Genomic DNA, 17,913 nt, shown 5'->3' with positions numbered 1-17,913 from the left:
GTATAGAATGCAATGTACTATTACACGAAATTACAAATTTAATTACCATAATAAACCCTTGTTTGATGAAACAGAGCATTATTGTTTTTTAGAAATAACAAAAGTAGGATCGTTGTTTTGAAAAATCGTAAATTGTGTGTGCTTGTAAATTTGTTCCTGAGGGAAATAAATGGTATCCTCGTATTTAGGTACGTAGGTACGACGGTCCAGAAAAGCTTTTCGAAAAGTATGATAAGAATTTGCACTTAATGAAATTAAAGTACACCATACGTTATGCTTAAATATAGAAAATTCCAAATGCACTACCTACCCGTTGAAAGTTGAATATCTGCCCTCGAGCATCAGCGCTCGGTGCGTCGTCAGTAGGAGGGCGGCGCGTGAGCACCATCGCATTGCGCAAGGCATGTGAACCATCGAAAGTGCCCCCTCCCCCGGATATGGAGCGTGCATCTCTTATAAACACAGGTGGCGCCGGGTCGCTGGACACTACACAGTCTAAGGCTGCATCTAACCGTGTGCTCAGGATGTGTGACAAAACGGTAGGTTCTGTGAAATGGTACAGTGACATCAAGAACATTCTAGTGACCCGGTGCCATCGGTCAAAGTTCAAGAAAAAGTGAAACAAACCCTTAAGTCATTAAGGGTAATTAGTGCGAAAGTGCCCTTATTTTTGCAAGTCTTGGTTTAGATGCGTTTTAAACCAGTAACGATGGACCTTATTGTGTACAGGTGCTGAGATCTTTCGTGTTGGCGGCGGTGGTAGCTTGCGCCGTCGCGCGGCCTGAGCCGCCCACGTCGTATGGCGCTCCCTCGTCCTCTTACTCCGCCCCGTCATCCTCCTACGGCGCCCCGGCGCCGCAGTATGGCCCTCCTCAGCAGCCCATAGTGCACAAACATGTGTACGTGCACGTCCCTCCTCCAGATAACGAGTACCCAGCTGCTCGTAAACCCATCTACGTGCCTCCTCCTCAGAAGCACTACAAGATAGTGTTCATCAAGGCACCGACTCCACCGACCCCGACCGCGCCCATAATCCCGGTGCAGCCTCAGAATGAGGAGAAGACCCTCGTCTACGTGTTGGTGAAGAAACCCGAAGAACAACCCGACATCGTGATCCCGACCCCAGCGCCCACTCAGCCTGCCAAACCTGAAGTCTACTTCATCAGATACAAGACCCAGGTAAGATATTGAGTTTAATTAAATCGTTAGTTTCTAAAACCGGGATGAAAACCATCCTATATAAGGATTTAAGCCGGGAAAGGTCCCGGGACTCAAACTCTCTACCAAATTTCATCAAAATCGGTTCAGTGCAGACAGAGTTATTTTCGCATTTTGGATTAGTCAATAGAAATAATAGTTTTCAGGGTGTTAAATTACGCACATTCGTTTGCAATGCCTACACAACAAAACAAACAATTAACTCTCACCCTAAATGCATCTACACCTTCTCCGTTACGTTAAGGTAAAAATTAATCAATGACAGTGATATTAGTTACGATACGGTAGAGTAAAAGTTGTTATTAACTAATGAAAACATAAGTGAATGGTTAATTACATCATGCTTGTTTATAATCACGCACCGGTGCGGAGAAGACGCTGGCGCTACGCGTTCGGGTCGCGTAGGGATGCGCCCGCGCCGCGCGCCTCGTGAAAGTGCGCGTAACATTTCCTGGAACACTAGGAAGCATCTTCTACGTGACCTAGCATGTCTAGCGCACTTGCTATCATCATTACGGTGACGCAACCAAGGATGCTACCATTCTCAGGCACAATAACACAGTAACGCAACTCAGATGAGTAACATTTTGTGTCATTAGCCACCGCGCAGAATGTTTCCTTTTGTTTGCGTATTGTTTGGTGGGAAAACTACGTGTAACCTGAATTGGAACTATTATCGTCGAACAATACTTCGGAGGAAATGAAATTGTAACAAGTTCGTTTGTATACGTGCTCTAGAGCTACTATACCAGCTAAGTGTATACGGGAATGGGGTTACTTATTATTACATACTTGTACTAAGTACATAATCTTACAGACAATTGACCTAATACGTGTCTGATAAAAATAAGTAATGTAATAAGTAGTAATGTAGTCATTAAGCTCCTAGGAATTTAAAACCGGTAGAGTCGTTTTTGTTCCTATATTTGCTGTAGAAAAACTCAGGATCCATTGTGGCCTTAAAAAGTAATTAGTTAAAAGTTAATTACCTAATTCAACTAAATTTCCAACAAGTATAAGTAACTTTTAAGCCACTTAATCTCAAAATGGGCAACGGGCATAATTAAGCATCATAAAAATAATGATGTTACTCTACCCTAATTATTAGCCTACTTATTCGTCTTCGTGTACCAAATAAATAAGATGCAGAAATTACATAACACTTTAATAACATGATAGTTACCATTTCAATGCAAATAGCATAATAATTGCCGGTCCATTCGGCATTTGAATGAAGTCAGACGAAAGTAGGTGTAGAGCTATCAAAACGATTACAAATGCAAAGTGGGTAAACCATGCACGAAAATATTATGTGATCCATTGTTATGGCAGTGTAATTTGCTCCCAACATTAGTTAACAATGTTTTGTAATTTGGCAAATTGAAGAAATTTAATAAACTATAATATAATGGCGGTCACTAATTGCAGTTACCGTGGCGGTTGAGATTTTTCATTGAGTGCTATCAGCACCATGTAAATATATAGAGTTACCAAGTTATGTTCGAGGAGTTGAACTTTTGGTATTTGATTTAAAGCCTATTGTATAAATGCTCTTCTCTGAAATTATGATTATCTTCTCTGAAATACAACCAACCGTGACATTTATTTTTGCAAAATCTGGTAACAACTTGATAGACAGTCTGTTTTTATTAAATTCATCATCATCATCATTGTCTCAGCCATAGGACGTCCACTGCTAAACATAGGCCTCCCCCAATGCTTTCCATGTTGCCCGGTTGGTAGCGGCCTATTTATTAGATAAACAAATTAAAATTGAATTCTTTATTTAATTTACAGAAGCAAGAAGGCTACCCCGCGGCCGCGCCTCAGGCCGAGTACGGCGCACCAGCCTCCGCGCCCTCCTCCGAGTACGGAGCCCCCTGAACTTCACCACCGACGACCGGCCTGCGTAACCTACCCTCTCAGAAACTACCAAATATCTTGATAAGTAGATTTAAGTCATATAAGTGAGAAATTAAATAGAACAGCTGCGTAGCATCAGATTTTGTAGGACACAGTTTTTCAGAAATATTAATTAAGTGTTTCGATAAGGGTAAACAAACCGCAATTCGAAACTTACAGCTTGTTTAAAGTGTTTAGTTTAGACAATGTAAGACTTCCGATAAATTAGATTCGTGTTTTGTTAAGTACAAAAAATAAGATGTATGTATGCGATTCTACCGAATCGAAATCGATAACGATTCTTACATTGTCTTTATTAGACTCTGATTAGAAAAGTTGTTATCTTTCAATGGACTTTTAGAACAGTTGTCAATAAACCAAATGGTGTTAGCGCCCGTTGACCGTAGCTAAAAATAATTATGAAAGATTGCCTGAAATGGTGTGACGTAAAAGATACTGCTAGACCCAGGAAGGCAAGCGGTGCATGCGGTGTTCACGAGAGGGCGGACGGACGGCGCGGTGACCTACTGGCATTGTGCCGAACTGTGCTGCGTAAATATTTTTATCGTACATCAAATTGATGTGAATGTTTGTAAATATATTATTTTTATACTATTAAACGTTTAAATATTATAAAAAAAATGGTTTAATTTTAATTTGTCCTTTTACGCTTATAATATTAGTAGTAATAGCTGCTAGGTATTCATTCCTTATATAAGGAATGTTACATGTTTACATTGCAATGCTTATGACCAAATGCCTTTGAACATCCTGAAATGTAATGGTTTCAGTCACTAATTAGTCTACATTTTTAATTCACTCATCATAGATGAGTCATGCACGGTAGTAGTAGGTTTGTACCTTCTACAAAATATTTTTGACGTTGACTGTACTAGTGTACTAAGCCCGTCGTATATTCATAACTTGTTAGTGCCAGGTAGGCATTCAGTTTTGTTTCCACGAAAAGTTTCAGACTTGTTCCTGAGTGGTTACCAAACTACTACTAACACAAAATAATAACTAAGTTGATTGCGAAAGCCCCTGACAAACGTGCAATAGGGAGGACCCTGATTAGTGGCTCGCTAAAAACGAAAACACGTGAAACGTATTGAGAATAGTAATATTACTCAGTCTGTTACTCAATACTCGGCTTTCGTAATAGTAGGTAGGTACCTTTTTTAAATTATGCATATGAACTTAACTCTAATTAGAACTCTATAAAATGCGATTGGTAGTTATAATAAAATTATTAAAACATAGGTTTCAGAATATAAATCGCATTTTACAGTTTTTTTTCAAGGTTTTTTGTTTTGAAGGACTCTAGACTAGCGATATTTTTAAAGATTTCTAACTACAGGATTAATCCACTATCCAGTTGCGTTTACTTATGGATTATTTTATGCCCCGTTCGCCTCTTCTACGATAATAATAATTTTATAACAATATTAACCTAATCTACTTTTTTGTGAATTAGTTATAAGCTTTTGGCTACGGCTTCGCTTTTAGGTTGCCTGTCATAGATTATTATAAATTATAGCCTAACGTTATTCTGATATAAAAAATAAAACCGACTTCAAATGCGTGAACACAAAAAAAAACTAAAAATTAAAAATATTGCGTATAAAAAAGTTCATCCCCAATTTTCCACCCTTGGGGGTGAAATATTTTCTTCAAATTCGCATGAAACCACCCTTTTGATAATACCTATTCAACAAAAAAATAATCGTTCAAATTGATTTATAAATCGGCGGAGATATTGCGTATAAAAAAGTTCATCCCCAATTTTCCACCCTTGGGGTTTTTTTTTCTATTATTAAATTTAAATGGGACCACCTTTGAGGTATTACCTAAGTATACGCCGAAAAAAGATTTGTTCAAATCGGTTCATAATTGGCGGAGTTATCGCGTAACAAACATAGAAAAAAAAAACATACGGGTCGAATAGAGAACCTCCTCCTTTTTTGAAGTCGGTTGAAAATGTCCTTGCTTGCTGTTAATGAAACTTTACCTAAGCTTCATTAGTTCAGCGTTCAGTAGGTAGTGTTTTGTGAAGGAGTAATAATAATAATATACAACTTTATTGCACAATAAATACGTAAAGCATTCTCAGTCAGTCAACCCCTGGGTTATGCAGAAAGCTGAGTGCGGTAAAAGTTAAATCGGTAAGTATGTGAAGAAAAAGAGAGAGAAAAAAATCTAGTTTTAATTGATATAATATTTAAGATACAATTATACCTACATACATACATACATTTAATATACCTTACTAAATAGGAGTAGGTAATAAACATCCATCTATCACAAACTTTTACTACTTGGGCAGGAAATTAATAACATGTGGGTGAATTTGAAGCCAATTTGTTGTCATTAAAATTAGTTTGATTGATAACAACATGTTACACAGGTTGTCCGGAAAGTAGGATGGATAACTTGGAAGTGGTTATGACATCGCCTGACCGATGTACCTAATGTGTAAAGATGTACTTGTTTACTTTATTTATATTGCGTCTCTACCTGTCTAAGTAGGTAACAAAGAAAGAAATAAGAAAGTACATTATTTATTACTAGAGAGGGGGCCAATTGAGATTTTTTGTTAGGTAGATTTTTTAGTTTGATTTAATTCAAATGGGTACCCCCAAGTGGGTACGCCCATGCTTCTTGCCTACTTACTTAATTATTTTGTAGTGGCTGTAATCCAGTTATCAGAATTTAGGGCAAAATTTGGCAAAGAAGTCTATTAAACGATCTTAGCTTAAAAAAGCTATCTTTAAGCGAATATTGTAAAGCCGGCTTCTATTTCAGTACCCTGTATAAATAATTGGTGGTTTAAGTTAGCACTTAGGCGGTTATCACACTGCGCCGCGCTCCGCCGCGAAGCGCGGGGCGACAGATTTAATCATGGGATGCAAGCACCTCAGTTTGTATAGAAAACACGCGCGGCACTTCACACTGACAACGCGTCCGCGCGCCTGATTTTTTAAATATGAAAATCACGCGCTCCGCGGCGGAGCGCGGCGCAGTGTGATAACCGCCTTATTCGACAACGTCTCACGATGCTATTACAAGTCAGCAATTTTGTATTTTCACTTTTTCAGTTGCCATTCAGTTGCTTAAAGTACCTACTTGGGTATGTTACCTTACCTACCATGTGGACACTTCCGTAACGCTCCACAAACCATGGTGAACACGTACCTACATAATTCTAGTCACCTAGTCGCTATTGTTTCAATTTATGGACAATTGAATTATGAAATAGCAAGTATCAGTTTGGATTTAGATCCACGTTCAACATGTTACATCATACTACTTTTATCGAATACAAAGTTGATTATTTCGACCTACTAGCGGTTTTGATTCTTAAAAATTGTTGCAACATTTACATAGTAAGTACTATGTACTTGAAGATACCCTATTGCAATTAAAGTAACAGTCAATGTGGTCGTAAACTTTGCATCTCAGTCTTAAACACTATTATTATACGAACTAAGCCTACTTAGCCTACATCAATTTTTTATCGAACTGTAACGTTTTAGAACTAAGAAACACATCTCGATACCTACTTACTTATGTTAAATTCATATCCAAGCTGCAAATAATCATGAAAATAATCATGAAAGCTCGGCTCGTAACTTAATTAATTAGGTCTTATAATTTATGTTAGAAAGTGTAGGCACGCAGATCCATTCCAACATTTACTAAAAAACACGTTAATCTAATTTTGTTATTCATTATGAAAGCAAGACGTCGAATTTTCCTGATATTTTCGTAAAGGTAAATATCAACATCAGCTGTTTCGAACCATACAAGAGTTCCAGATGCGTCTAGAACTGATGCTATAAACACTGTTCGTAAAGTTCACCCGACGTCTCCGCGTTTATTTATATCCCAAATAACTTTAGAGATTCTCGAACTCTTAGTTTTCGTCAATACACCAACAGCTACAGACGCACATTCTATATTCCAGAAAAGTGGTTGATTTTAACATTAATATGGCTTTAAAACTTGAAACTGAAACAAAAATCGACTCGGAACCATGTGTGGTGGCTTGGGATGGTAAATTGTATGTTGGTACAGAAGATGGGTCCGTAAAAGTGAGTAAATTTTTGTTAAATTTTCATTTATTTTATTGTGTATATGTTTACAAATGTAATAGGTTTAACACCTAAGTAGTCCAGCTCGATAAGTATTTTACCATGAAGTAAGTAAGTATGTCTCGGTTACGCGGACTGTATAATGTTCTAGCGAATATTTCTTTCTAAAGTCTAAGTACGGAGCTTAAAAATAAAACTGATGATAAAACTTTATAAGAAATCTGACGTTGCTTATTACAGACATTCGATGCGAACCTAACTCCTGGAGTAGCATGGTCAGCCCACGGGGTGCAGGTGTTTGCTATCGCTGCACAAGGTGGAAAAGTGTACACGGCATCTAACGACGGGGGTATCAAGGTTTGGTCGGATCAGGGAAACAAAGTAGCTGACCTGAAGACCACCGGTGATGGAGACATTTGTGCGCTACGTGTCTTTGACAAAGAACTCTATGCTGGTGATGAAGCTGGAAATGTAAGGGCATGTTTGTTGTTGTTGTACTTAGACAGTATGAGTTTTCTAAATGAGATTTATAAAATAACGCCTACACTTTAATATAAGGCAACGCCATCAATTGTAGAGTTTGTAGATAGACTAACCGAATCTTTGAAAAGGTTCCATCTTAATTATTATAAATTCTTAGTTCTATTCGTTAGTACGTTTTAACTATTTGAATACATGTTGTGTATAAATTATTGTAGGTTTTGGTTTACGAGAACAATGAAGAAAAAGCAAGATACAATGTATTAGAAGAAGTAAAGGATTTGTGGTTCAGTCCACCATTTCTATTTACAGTTAGAGACTTGGATGTTACCGTTACTGAAATTAAACCGGGTAAGTAGCTACCTATGTAATTTAAAAGACGAAGCTACCATTAGTAAGAACTTAGGTAAGTTATCTCTCTGTGTCTAATCAGTAGATTAAAATGGGAAGGAGGGAGATAGAGAACTCCATGGATTCAATAATAATAGTCGGATTAATTACTAACCTAATGTTTATCATCTGAGGTTATAAGGCATTCTCTGCCAGTTAACCATAGGGTTAAGAAATCAACAGAAATTCTCGTTTATAAACACTTTAATCACATCCCGTAATCGCGATTTCATGGCAAAGTATAGTGGTGTGGTCTAGATTGCGAGAAAAACATGTTCTGGTACATACAAACAACCTATAGGCTATAACATATCAGGAGTCTAAATTTAACATTTGAACTTTCCAGATGATTCGAAATCTCGTTTCGTTACAAGACACACGATGGAGGGTCGTGCGCCATTGCGTGTAGCTGGCAGGCGCCTCTTGGTGTTGGCAAGAGGAGGCAATAACCTCCGATTGCACGATGCATCAGTGGACACTAAATTTAAACAATTACACGAAGTTAAGGTCAGTTGAAAAACATAATTAAAGTCTCAATTTATCTTATTCCTAAGGTCATAGGAGTCAAAGTGAGCAGGTATTATCTACTTTTACTGTACCTAATAAATATAGGCGTACTTAAGTACCTGCTAATTGTGATTTATATCAAACACTATATTTTCATGGTATGAAAGCCCTGATTGTTGTCTCATTCAATTCCAATTTCAACAGGTTAGCGATATGATAGTAACTACTCTGTCAGTGAGTGGGGACTACGCTTGGACAGGTGGCTGGGATGGGATCATGCGGGGTGGAAGATTGGAGAAGATGTTTTGGAACCCGCTGGAGAGATCAATGTTGGCTCATGTATTAATGGTCTTATCAGTACTAATGATGGTACTTATGGTGTTTTAGCAGGTGGAAAAATTATTCGTGTAAAATCTGTGTAGTCATAGTTTGTTGTAATGCAAGACTGGTTAGTATTAATAAATATTGAATAGAAAGTTTTTTTTAGTATTTGATTTAAATTTCTAAACAAAGGTCATTTATTTATGTGGTTCAAAAGCTTTCAATTTTTTTTAAATATATTTCTTGCCAATTTAATTAATAAACTACCACTACATTTTAAAGAAATGGATCAGTAATAAAACACTTATTTTAGTTACTAATTTAATCAAATTAATTTACAGTTTGATTTACTTAATACAATTATGTATGTACATTAAATTAATAAGAAATGTGAAAATACTAAATTCAGAATTTGTACATATTTATTGTTGGTTTTATCTAGTATTCTGCACACAACAATAAATATAAAGTTTTTATTTTTATGTATTTAGACACATGAATGAAGATAGGATTGCAATTGTTATTTTTAGAAAAGTTAATTAAATGGTTTAAATGTATATTATAGCAACCCATGCAGATTTTTTTATAAAAAGAAACAAAATAAAATGAAACTTTACTAAAATATCTTTATTTACCTACAAGAAGAACATGTCGATGAACAGTTTATATGACGATTTCAACATCACAAATTTCTGATTCTGATGGCAGGCTAATAGATCGGGGGTTAATATAGTTTGGATCGATTGGAGGTAAGCCGGCTTTCTCCCGTCTGCGTAGCTCCAAAAATGCTTCTCGTTGGGCCCAATCTCTTAAATGTACATCGGGAGCGTACGCCCAAGCAAAACCGCCAAAAACTAAGCAAAGAGTGACTGAAAAGAAGAACGACGCATGGTGCACGTTGGTATCCTCTTCTTTGCTCTTGTAATCAAACCCGTAGCTAACCCAATTTTTTTCCTCTGGTTTAGTTTCACATGCAGTCGTTGCAGTCTCGCTATTCCTCTTCGAGGTAGAAATTGTTCGGCTAACCTTGTTGTAGTGGTTCCAAACACACCTTTGCATTAAAGGCATTTGGCGAAACTTGATTAGCGCTGCCATAATGTGGTTAAATAAGCTGAAAACAGCACAATATTTCGATCTTTATCCCGATCCCAAAAGATTATGAAACAGGCCAAATTTTATTGACACTGACAGCTAGCTGTCAGATTTTAACTTTTTTATAGTAGTATTTGGGCTATGGCGTATCTGTTATTCTGTTTATTTGATAATCAAACAAAATATATGGACATTGGACACCAGCGCCGGCCTTTACACAGATGACACAGAGCACTTATTCGGCTGGATATAACGTAATATCTTGACGTCTATTTAAATTTTGCTTTACGGAAAAAATAAAAATAATGTCAATCAACTTGTCATTGATGCACAGATTAGCATTGTTGTTGGTTGGCTGCACAGATGAGACTGTTGGCTTTTTTAAGTCTGCGAGATTTTTGCGAAAAAGCATTAGAATTTGTAGAATAAATAAAGAAATAAAAAGGCTGAAAAAATGGTAGTGAGGCAGTACAATGAGGAACTTAAATATTTGGAGAAAATCAATCCATATTGCTGGAAAATTAAGAAGGGTTTCCAACCTAACATGAATGTTGAAGGAGTATTTTATGTGAATAATACTCTTGAAAAACTGATGTTAGATGAACTGCGAAACTCTTGCAGACCTGGCATGACCGGAGGATTCCTGCCGGGTGTGAAACAGATAGCTAATGTAGCCGCACTGCCAGGTATCGTCGGCCGGTCTGTCGGCTTGCCAGATGTTCATTCAGGTTATGGATTTGCTATTGGTAAGTAGGTAGAGTATATTGATATTCTTCTTCTAGTGTTGGTGGGCTACTGGGCAAACAACTGAAGTCACATCTTCATGAATAGTTTTCAGTGAGAGTTTAACTTAAACAGTTTAACCCTTCAATAAAGATCTATCGCATAGTATTTATAGTGAAGTCTGTTAAAAACCTCGTAAACCACACATTCAAATTTCTAATATTGTTATTTTCAGGTAATATGGCTGCTTTCGATATGTCCGATCCTACATCAATTGTTTCACCTGGAGGAGTAGGTTTCGACATTAACTGTGGTGTCAGACTTTTAAGAACCAATTTACACGAAAAAGATGTTCAGCCTATTAAGGTAGGTGTCAGTTTTTCTTGAATCAGTTTTTCTTGAAAATAATAAATCTAAATGTGCTAGTACTTTGTGAAGTTATCTATCAATTTATGTGAAAATATGATGCAATAGCATTAGCAGTAATTATTTGGTACAACTGTATAACATTTTATAAGCTTTGCATCTTTAAATATTCTAATAATAATGGAACTAATATATTAATTACGCTGTTATTTGTCTCTTTAGGAGCAACTAGCCCAGAGCCTGTTTGATCACATACCTGTAGGAGTTGGCTCCAAAGGAATTATTCCCATGAATGCTCGTGATATGGAAGAAGCTTTGGAGATGGGTATGGATTGGTCTCTCCGAGAGGGATATGTGTGGGCTGAAGATAAAGAGCATTGTGAAGAGTATGGGCGCATGTTGAATGCTGACCCTTCTAAAGTTAGTCTCCGAGCCAAAAAGAGAGGTTTGCCACAGCTCGGTACATTGGGGGCTGGAAACCACTATGCTGAAATACAAGTTGTAGATGAAATCTATGACAAATATGCAGCCGGAAAAATGGGCTTGGAGAGAGTTGGTCAAGTGTGTGTCATGATCCATTCTGGCAGTAGAGGATTTGGCCATCAGGTTGCTACTGATGCTCTTGTACAAATGGAGAAGGCTATGAAGAGGGATAAAATTGAGACAAATGATAGGCAGCTAGCTTGTGCAAGAATCAATTCTGTTGAAGGTCAGGATTATTTGAAGGCTATGGCAGCTGCTGCCAATTTTGCATGGGTAAACCGTAGTTCCATGACATTCTTGACTCGTCAAGCATTTGCTAAACAATTTAAAATGGCACCTGATGATCTTGACATGCATTTGATCTATGATGTCTCTCATAATGTTGCTAAGGTTGAAGAACACATTGTGGATGGAAGACCTAAAACATTATTGGTACATAGAAAGGTAAATAATATACATTAATTGGAATACTTTCAGTTAAACATCTTTGCAATTTTATTTAATTCTATGCTTTTGTTTTAGGGTTCAACCAGAGCATTCCCCCCCAATCACCCATTGATTCCTGTTGACTACCAGCTGACTGGTCAGCCTGTGCTTATTGGAGGCACTATGGGCACCTGCAGTTATGTTCTCACTGGAACTCATCAGGGCATGACTGAAACTTTCGGATCAACTTGCCATGGAGCGGTTAGTATTCAAACAAAGACTTATAATAATGTATACTACTAGACAAACAGTTTAGAGCTTGTTAACAAAATGTGCATGTGAATAATGTATATCACATAAATCTCAGTGTTATGGTTATCTAATTTAGTTTATTAAGACTACATTGAATTAGGTAGTACTTTGTGTAAGTACAAAAGTAACAGTGGTGAAAATTTTATTTTTATCAATTGTTTCAGGGCCGTGCGTTATCTCGGGCCAAGTCTAGACGCAACTTGGATTATAAAGAAGTCCTAAATAAACTGGAAACTCTAGGCATCTCTATTCGAGTAGCCTCGCCAAAATTAGTGATGGAAGAAGCCCCAGAATCTTACAAGAATGTAACTGATGTGGTGAACACATGTCATGCTGCTGGCATCAGTAAGAAGACTATTAAATTAAGACCTATTGCTGTAATTAAGGGATAATAGATATTTTTTTAACATCATGTAAGAACTGATCTTTTTGTATTTTATTTAACCAACTTACTGAATAAATAATATTTATAAGTTTATGGTATTCATCATTGGGTTTTTTTCTCCTTATAATAGAAACACGATAATAGAGTGCAACAAAACAAGTGATATTTAATAATTTGTTTATTTTTTTCAAACAGACAACTACTTAATTATGGCTTAAAATTAATTAATACTTTTCGAGACTAATTTATTTTTGGAGGTATTTTCTATGACTATACAGTTGAGCCCTAAAATTTTGGAAAAGTAAACTAAATGATTTTATATTGGTTTGAATTTGTCTGCTATTACTACCAGCAACGCAGTTCCCAGAAAGAATAGACCAGATGGTAAGACGTTAGTTGTTGTATCAACTTCAGCTGTAACAAAGAAAAAGAATTGATAATTAATTAATTTTCTTAAACTTATTTAAGTTCAAATAGTTACACCCAAAATTTAAATAATTTCTTATGACAATTACCATCTTTAGCTTTGCATTCTGCGTCATTGTTCTCGTTAGCCCAGCCCATACTCCGTGCGAGCGCTGCTTCCCATCGGACGCTACGAATTTCACGTTCTGGAAAAATAGTCGGGAATTTATAGGTCGACAGAGACTTCACTAATAAATGCTTACGCCCGTACAGTAGAATCTCGATTATCCGGACTTCGATTATCCGGATATCCGATTATCCGGACTCATTCTTCACGGTGTCTAATTACCGATTTAGGGTCTGGACCCATAAAAACGGTAGGCGCCGCCACCCTAATACGGTACGGACTACGTCTTAGTTAATTGTTAAAAGAAATGTATCCATCCAATGGTCTAAAATTTAGATTTTTAAAGTCTAAATGATGTATTGAAAACCCTTTCTATTGCAAAAAGTTCATTATTGTTTGATTTTACTTTGAATTCGATTATCCGGATTTTCGATTATCCGGAACACCCCTGGTTTTAATTGATCCGGATAATCGGGATTCTACTGTATTTCAAGTAAGTCAAGCGGTATTCACAAACGATTACTTAAGTGAAGCAGTAAATCGAACGCACAACGTTGAATAGAGCACTGTGATTGGTTCGTGTGTCAGCCTGTGCGTCCACGCGCACTGTGAGACCTCATTGTAATGTTTGTGAATACGGGCGTTAGCTATGCTGAATGAATTGAATGAATGAAACGGGTCTACATACTAATAAAGAATTTGAAACGTTTCTAACCTTCAGCAGTGAGGGCAGGTATGAAAGTGTCTGCAGGTGGACTGGGTGTAGTCGAGGGCCACACGCGAAGCGCGCGGCCGGCCACGATCGCTGCTCCTAGTGAGGTGCTCTCCATCATCAGCGGACGGATCTGGACAAAATGAAATAAAAGGGGTAACAGTGGGACAGAAAGTTACCCAAACATCTTCTCATCACATAATATCACACTCAAAATGTGGCTAGTTTGTGGATATTTTTGCAATACGCGCTTGTAGCATAAGCATAGCGTCCGTATTACTAGTAGCTCTCAGCTTGTTAGCAACGGCTTCATACTGTTAGCCAGCGCTGCAGCGTCTGCATAAAGACGGCGTTATGCTACACGCTGACAGGCCTTCATGTACCGGCAAGTGCAGCGTCAGTCACCCTGGCTCACTCACCACTGGTATGCCGAGTAGGTCAGCCATCATCTGCATAAGGAGGGTATTATGCGACATGCCGCCATCGGCCAGCAGGCGACGCAGCGGGGCACAGCTGGCCTCCATGGCGACGGCGACGGCGCGCGTTTGCTGGCACACGGCTTCCAGCGCTGCTCGCACCACGTGCTCCCGCCGAGTGCTACCACTCAACCCGCATAACACCCTGGTGGACCAATGGAACCAAGTATTTTATTTTTCTTTAAAAAAAATTTATTAGTATTTAATTTGTTATTTCACAAAAAATACTAATACTCCCGATAGCCCTCGTACTAAGCTAAATATTATGCTTGTGTCACGAGTGAGCTCACCACAATAGTCGAGCGGCGTATATTTATTGATAGATTTACAACAGGTTTACAGTTGTGTTGGGAGCAACACTCGACTATTGTGGCTCCCCGTCGTCATATCATAATGTCGAAAGCCACCATGCCAGTGCATAAAACCAGCAGTGCGGTCATGATTTACGGCGCTGTCGGTTTATAAGTTCAAATTCGATATATCTAAGTGATCTGTATCAAACTTGATTAAATAAACTTAATATGAAGACTGATAAGAAATGACTCGCGACCCAGGTTGAAACTCAAGCACAGCTAATTAAAGCTTGTCATTGGTTGAATCTCAATCTAATCTTGAGTAGTTTTATATTACAGGTTAAATAATATTTTGGAACAAGCATAATATTAGTATATTAGATAGATTACCCTCTGGCGTCCTTTCTCCAGTACGGTGAATAAAGGCCGTTAAATGCAGGTACAAAACAAATGCTTCCTTCGTCATCATCACTGACGGCGGCAGCTTGGCTCTCGGAATCATTCACGTCATTTAGTATTTCAAGACCATTTTTCAGCCATTGTAAGGTGTCACCTGGTTTATGTAATAAAAGTTAGTGTAGATTATATTTTTTTAGGAGAGAATAAAGAGAAGAATACAGAATACACATTATCATTATTTGCTAATACCTTAACTATGCGTTCACAGTACAATCAGTATCTATTTATGGAACATTTCACACATTGAAATGATTAGAGGGTATGATAGTGACATCTGTTTCTTTTTATCTCAATAAAATATTCCGTAGATAAGCGTGTCAACATATTGCTATGATGAACCCCAATATTAAATAGTGTTAAAATGACGTGTATTTTCTTAAAGTTATAACTAGCTTTGCTTACCGTCAAAGGCCGTTTATGGACGAATAATACCTGCTATAGCAACTGATCCTTCTAATGCATATACGGGAGGAGCATTCGGCCCAAGCTTATATGCCACAGTTGTTAACAAGCCACTTTCGGAATGCACTATTGAATCCCCTGAAAAAAAAAAATAGCTAGTCTTAAAAAGTGTGATTAAAATGAATTAATAAATGAACATTGCTAAATAAATACCTACATAAATGCAATTTAAAAACTTATATTCAAGAAAAATAAATAAAGAACTAGAAGGTACCTGTATTGTACAGTAAGAAACATCCAGTACCAAATGTACATTTTACTTGTCCAAATTTCATACATCCTTGTCCAACTAAAGCTGCCTGTTGATCTCCTAAGCACTAGAATAAGAATAAACAATATTGACGAAACAATTTAAAATATAACAACAATTTAGTGCAGGAAGTGTTTAAATATACATTTAACATGACATTAACATTAGGCAATAGTGATGTATAATTTTGCCAATGAACATTGTTATTACCTTTACATAGAGGCTTGTTTGCATGTGAACAATACATAGCAAAAATGGTAGTCAATCTGTAAATGAATGGGAAATTTAAATGGAACTGCATAGAAAGCACCTAGGTTTGACTTCACAGTCATTTGATATCAACTCACCCCAGCAATAGGTACTCCAAGCAATGAACCAATTGAAATGTATCCATAAATTTCAGCAGAACTTTTTATTTTTGGCAGTATTTGTTGGGGTATATCAAAAAATCTTAGCAGCCCTTCATCCCACTGCAAACTTTTGAGAGACATGAGTTGTGTTCTAGATGCATTAGTCACATCTGTAGCATGTATTCCACCATGACAACCACCTGTTAGATTCTGCAAAAATATTACATATAAACATGCGAATAAATAAAATTCATCATATACATGTACAAGAACAGATTACATATTAGTTACTACCATAAGGATTAATGTAACAAAACTATGATTATTATTTTTATTTATTTTCTAACCATGTAAACTGTAAGTTAGACAACGAAAGTTTTTGCACTCTTGTCTTTTGAATATTTCATCATTCATATTTAAAATTAAGATACATACCCAAATGAGCCAAGAGTCAACTGTCCCAGCCATACATTCCCCTAATCGAACTGCTTCTTTTACAGCTGTTACATTTTGTAACAGCCATTTAAGTTTTACTGATGAGAAGTATGTAGACAGTGGCAGCCCACTGCACTGAACAACTGCATTCACACATTGTGTTCCTTTAGTCTTCACCAAATCATCCACTATTCTTGATGTCCTTACATCTAACCAAACTGAAAAAAATAATTACAGTAATATACTGACATGCAGAGAAGCTATCAAATTAATTAGAAATACTTAAAATGGCTTAGATACCTACCTATGGCACTGTATAAGGGTTCTCCAGTAACTGAATTCCAGATAATGGTAGTTTCCCTCTGATTTGTTATACCTATTCCGACTAAATCCTCAGGATTTATATCCAGTTTTCTTAAGTTGTCTACTGTAACCTGTAATATTTTATTATTAAATTAGGTATTATCATTAGTGCTTATAACAAACAATCTGTTTGCAGCGATATAATTAAACTTCTTTAGTACAGTAAATTTAGCAACATAGATTTACCTCTATACATTCTAGCACTGCATTTATAATTTCTTTGGCATCTTGTTCAACCCAACCTTCACGGGGGCTAAAACGCTTAAGTAATATTTGATGATATGTCAACACTTCTGATGTGTTTGCTGCAAAAACCTGAAAAAGATATGTTTTATCACAAAATATCATAAAATTGTTTCAATTTTTAAACCAACTTTTAACATAATAAGTTTCGTACCAAAAACTTTACATTAGATGTGCCTTCATCAATGGCACCTATCAAAGGGCCAAATCTACCAAATTCACGCATAACTAATAACGCGTGAGAATATTTATCTACATAGTTAAATTCAGATTTAAATTTTCAGTTTTCAGTATCATTTTCAATCAATCAGCTGACCGCTGCCGTAATTTGCTCGTTCATTCGGAACTGAATGTCAGTGTCAGACTAATGTCAAATAATGTCAATGGGGGCATTTAGCCGAAAATATAGAATTGCTAGCGCTAATAAGAAAAATGGCGTTCGTTTAGCGGTACAAAAAAAATATGGGAAAACGTTACTTTGAGAATGGGAAAACGGCCTTCGCCGAAAACATGCTAAAGTTTTCGGCGGTTGCCAAAGCGATCGTCACTTTGCTAAGAAATTCAAACAAATTCTATTTTCGGCCAAACGTCCCCATTTACATTTTTTTTAAATTTATGAGCGAGTCTATTGGTTAACTTTTT

At 36.9% G+C, this 17,913-nt stretch overlaps 5 protein-coding genes across 5 annotated transcripts; 3 read left to right on the top strand and 2 right to left on the bottom strand.

The window, feature by feature from the left end:
• The first annotated feature begins 399 nt into the window (after positions 1 to 399).
• On the top strand, positions 400 to 3,558 carry TwdlE (TweedleE). Its single transcript, XM_028301600.1, has 3 exons — positions 400 to 539; positions 730 to 1,179; positions 3,016 to 3,558. Exons 1-3 carry the CDS (start codon positions 438 to 440, stop codon positions 3,100 to 3,102), a joined length of 639 nt encoding a protein of 212 aa, XP_028157401.1. The 5' UTR covers positions 400 to 437; the 3' UTR covers positions 3,103 to 3,558.
• A 3,468-nt stretch (positions 3,559 to 7,026) lies between these two features.
• LOC114350452 (uncharacterized) lies at positions 7,027 to 9,433 on the top strand. Its single transcript, XM_028301274.1, is given in 6 exon segments — positions 7,027 to 7,211; positions 7,452 to 7,682; positions 7,910 to 8,042; positions 8,428 to 8,588; positions 8,793 to 8,868; positions 8,871 to 9,433. Coding segments are annotated over 6 exon segments (843 nt in total). The 5' UTR covers positions 7,027 to 7,109; the 3' UTR covers positions 9,011 to 9,433.
• Positions 9,434 to 9,510: 77 nt separating this feature from the next.
• NP15.6 (NADH dehydrogenase [ubiquinone] 1 beta subcomplex subunit NP15.6) lies at positions 9,511 to 10,099 on the bottom strand. Its single transcript, XM_028301284.1, has one exon. The coding sequence runs from the start codon at positions 10,002 to 10,004 to the stop codon at positions 9,573 to 9,575; it is 432 nt and encodes a 143-aa protein (XP_028157085.1). The 5' UTR covers positions 10,005 to 10,099; the 3' UTR covers positions 9,511 to 9,572.
• Positions 10,100 to 10,358: 259 nt separating this feature from the next.
• RtcB (RtcB RNA ligase) lies at positions 10,359 to 12,769 on the top strand. Its single transcript, XM_028301261.1, has 5 exons — positions 10,359 to 10,747; positions 10,960 to 11,090; positions 11,313 to 12,017; positions 12,096 to 12,260; positions 12,476 to 12,769. The coding sequence occupies exons 1-5, from the start codon at positions 10,456 to 10,458 to the stop codon at positions 12,701 to 12,703; spliced, it is 1,521 nt and encodes a 506-aa protein (XP_028157062.1). The 5' UTR covers positions 10,359 to 10,455; the 3' UTR covers positions 12,704 to 12,769.
• Positions 12,770 to 12,913: 144 nt separating this feature from the next.
• Positions 12,914 to 17,617, bottom strand: Gk-2 (Glycerol kinase-2). The gene is made up of 12 exons (XM_028301486.1): positions 17,426 to 17,617; positions 17,215 to 17,343; positions 16,970 to 17,099; positions 16,666 to 16,883; positions 16,228 to 16,440; positions 15,845 to 15,947; positions 15,601 to 15,708; positions 15,100 to 15,262; positions 14,360 to 14,561; positions 13,944 to 14,073; positions 13,212 to 13,307; positions 12,914 to 13,110 (listed from the first exon to the last, which is right to left on the bottom strand). Exons 1-12 carry the CDS (start codon positions 17,495 to 17,497, stop codon positions 13,013 to 13,015), a joined length of 1,662 nt encoding a protein of 553 aa, XP_028157287.1. The 5' UTR covers positions 17,498 to 17,617; the 3' UTR covers positions 12,914 to 13,012.
• Between the last annotated feature and the right edge of the window lie 296 nt (positions 17,618 to 17,913).

The sequence above is a fragment of the Ostrinia furnacalis genome, unplaced genomic scaffold (genome assembly GCF_004193835.3).
Source record: "Ostrinia furnacalis isolate ACB-3 unplaced genomic scaffold, ASM419383v2 OfSCF0075, whole genome shotgun sequence".
NCBI classification, from domain to species: Eukaryota; Metazoa; Arthropoda; class Insecta; order Lepidoptera; family Crambidae; genus Ostrinia; species Ostrinia furnacalis.
This window is presented reverse-complemented; position numbering and strand designations above follow the sequence as displayed.

What these genes read in the sequence shown, in the direction of transcription:
- RtcB (XM_028301261.1), top strand. Translation starts at nt 10,456, where the DNA reads ATGGTAGTGAGGCAGTACAATGAGGAACTTAAATATTTGGAGAAAATC. An exon ending in AGGTTATGGATTTGCTATTG is followed by an intron (nt 10,748 to 10,959) that starts GTAAGTAGGTAG and finishes TGTTATTTTCAG; the next exon opens with GTAATATGGCTGCTTTCGAT. An exon ending in GATCAACTTGCCATGGAGCG is followed by an intron (nt 12,261 to 12,475) that starts GTTAGTATTCAA and finishes CAATTGTTTCAG; the next exon opens with GGCCGTGCGTTATCTCGGGC.
- NP15.6 (XM_028301284.1), bottom strand. Translation starts at nt 10,004, where the DNA reads ATGGCAGCGCTAATCAAGTTTCGCCAAATGCCTTTAATGCAAAGGTGT.
- Gk-2 (XM_028301486.1), bottom strand. Translation starts at nt 17,497, where the DNA reads ATGCGTGAATTTGGTAGATTTGGCCCTTTGATAGGTGCCATTGATGAA. An exon ending in CATCTAATGTAAAGTTTTTG is followed by an intron (nt 17,344 to 17,425) that starts GTACGAAACTTA and finishes TATCTTTTTCAG; the next exon opens with GTTTTTGCAGCAAACACATC. An exon ending in CAGTGCTAGAATGTATAGAG is followed by an intron (nt 17,100 to 17,214) that starts GTAAATCTATGT and finishes AAAATATTACAG; the next exon opens with GTTACAGTAGACAACTTAAG.
- TwdlE (XM_028301600.1), top strand. Translation starts at nt 438, where the DNA reads ATGGAGCGTGCATCTCTTATAAACACAGGTGGCGCCGGGTCGCTGGAC. An exon ending in TCAGGATGTGTGACAAAACG is followed by an intron (nt 540 to 729) that starts GTAGGTTCTGTG and finishes TATTGTGTACAG; the next exon opens with GTGCTGAGATCTTTCGTGTT. An exon ending in TCATCAGATACAAGACCCAG is followed by an intron (nt 1,180 to 3,015) that starts GTAAGATATTGA and finishes TTTAATTTACAG; the next exon opens with AAGCAAGAAGGCTACCCCGC.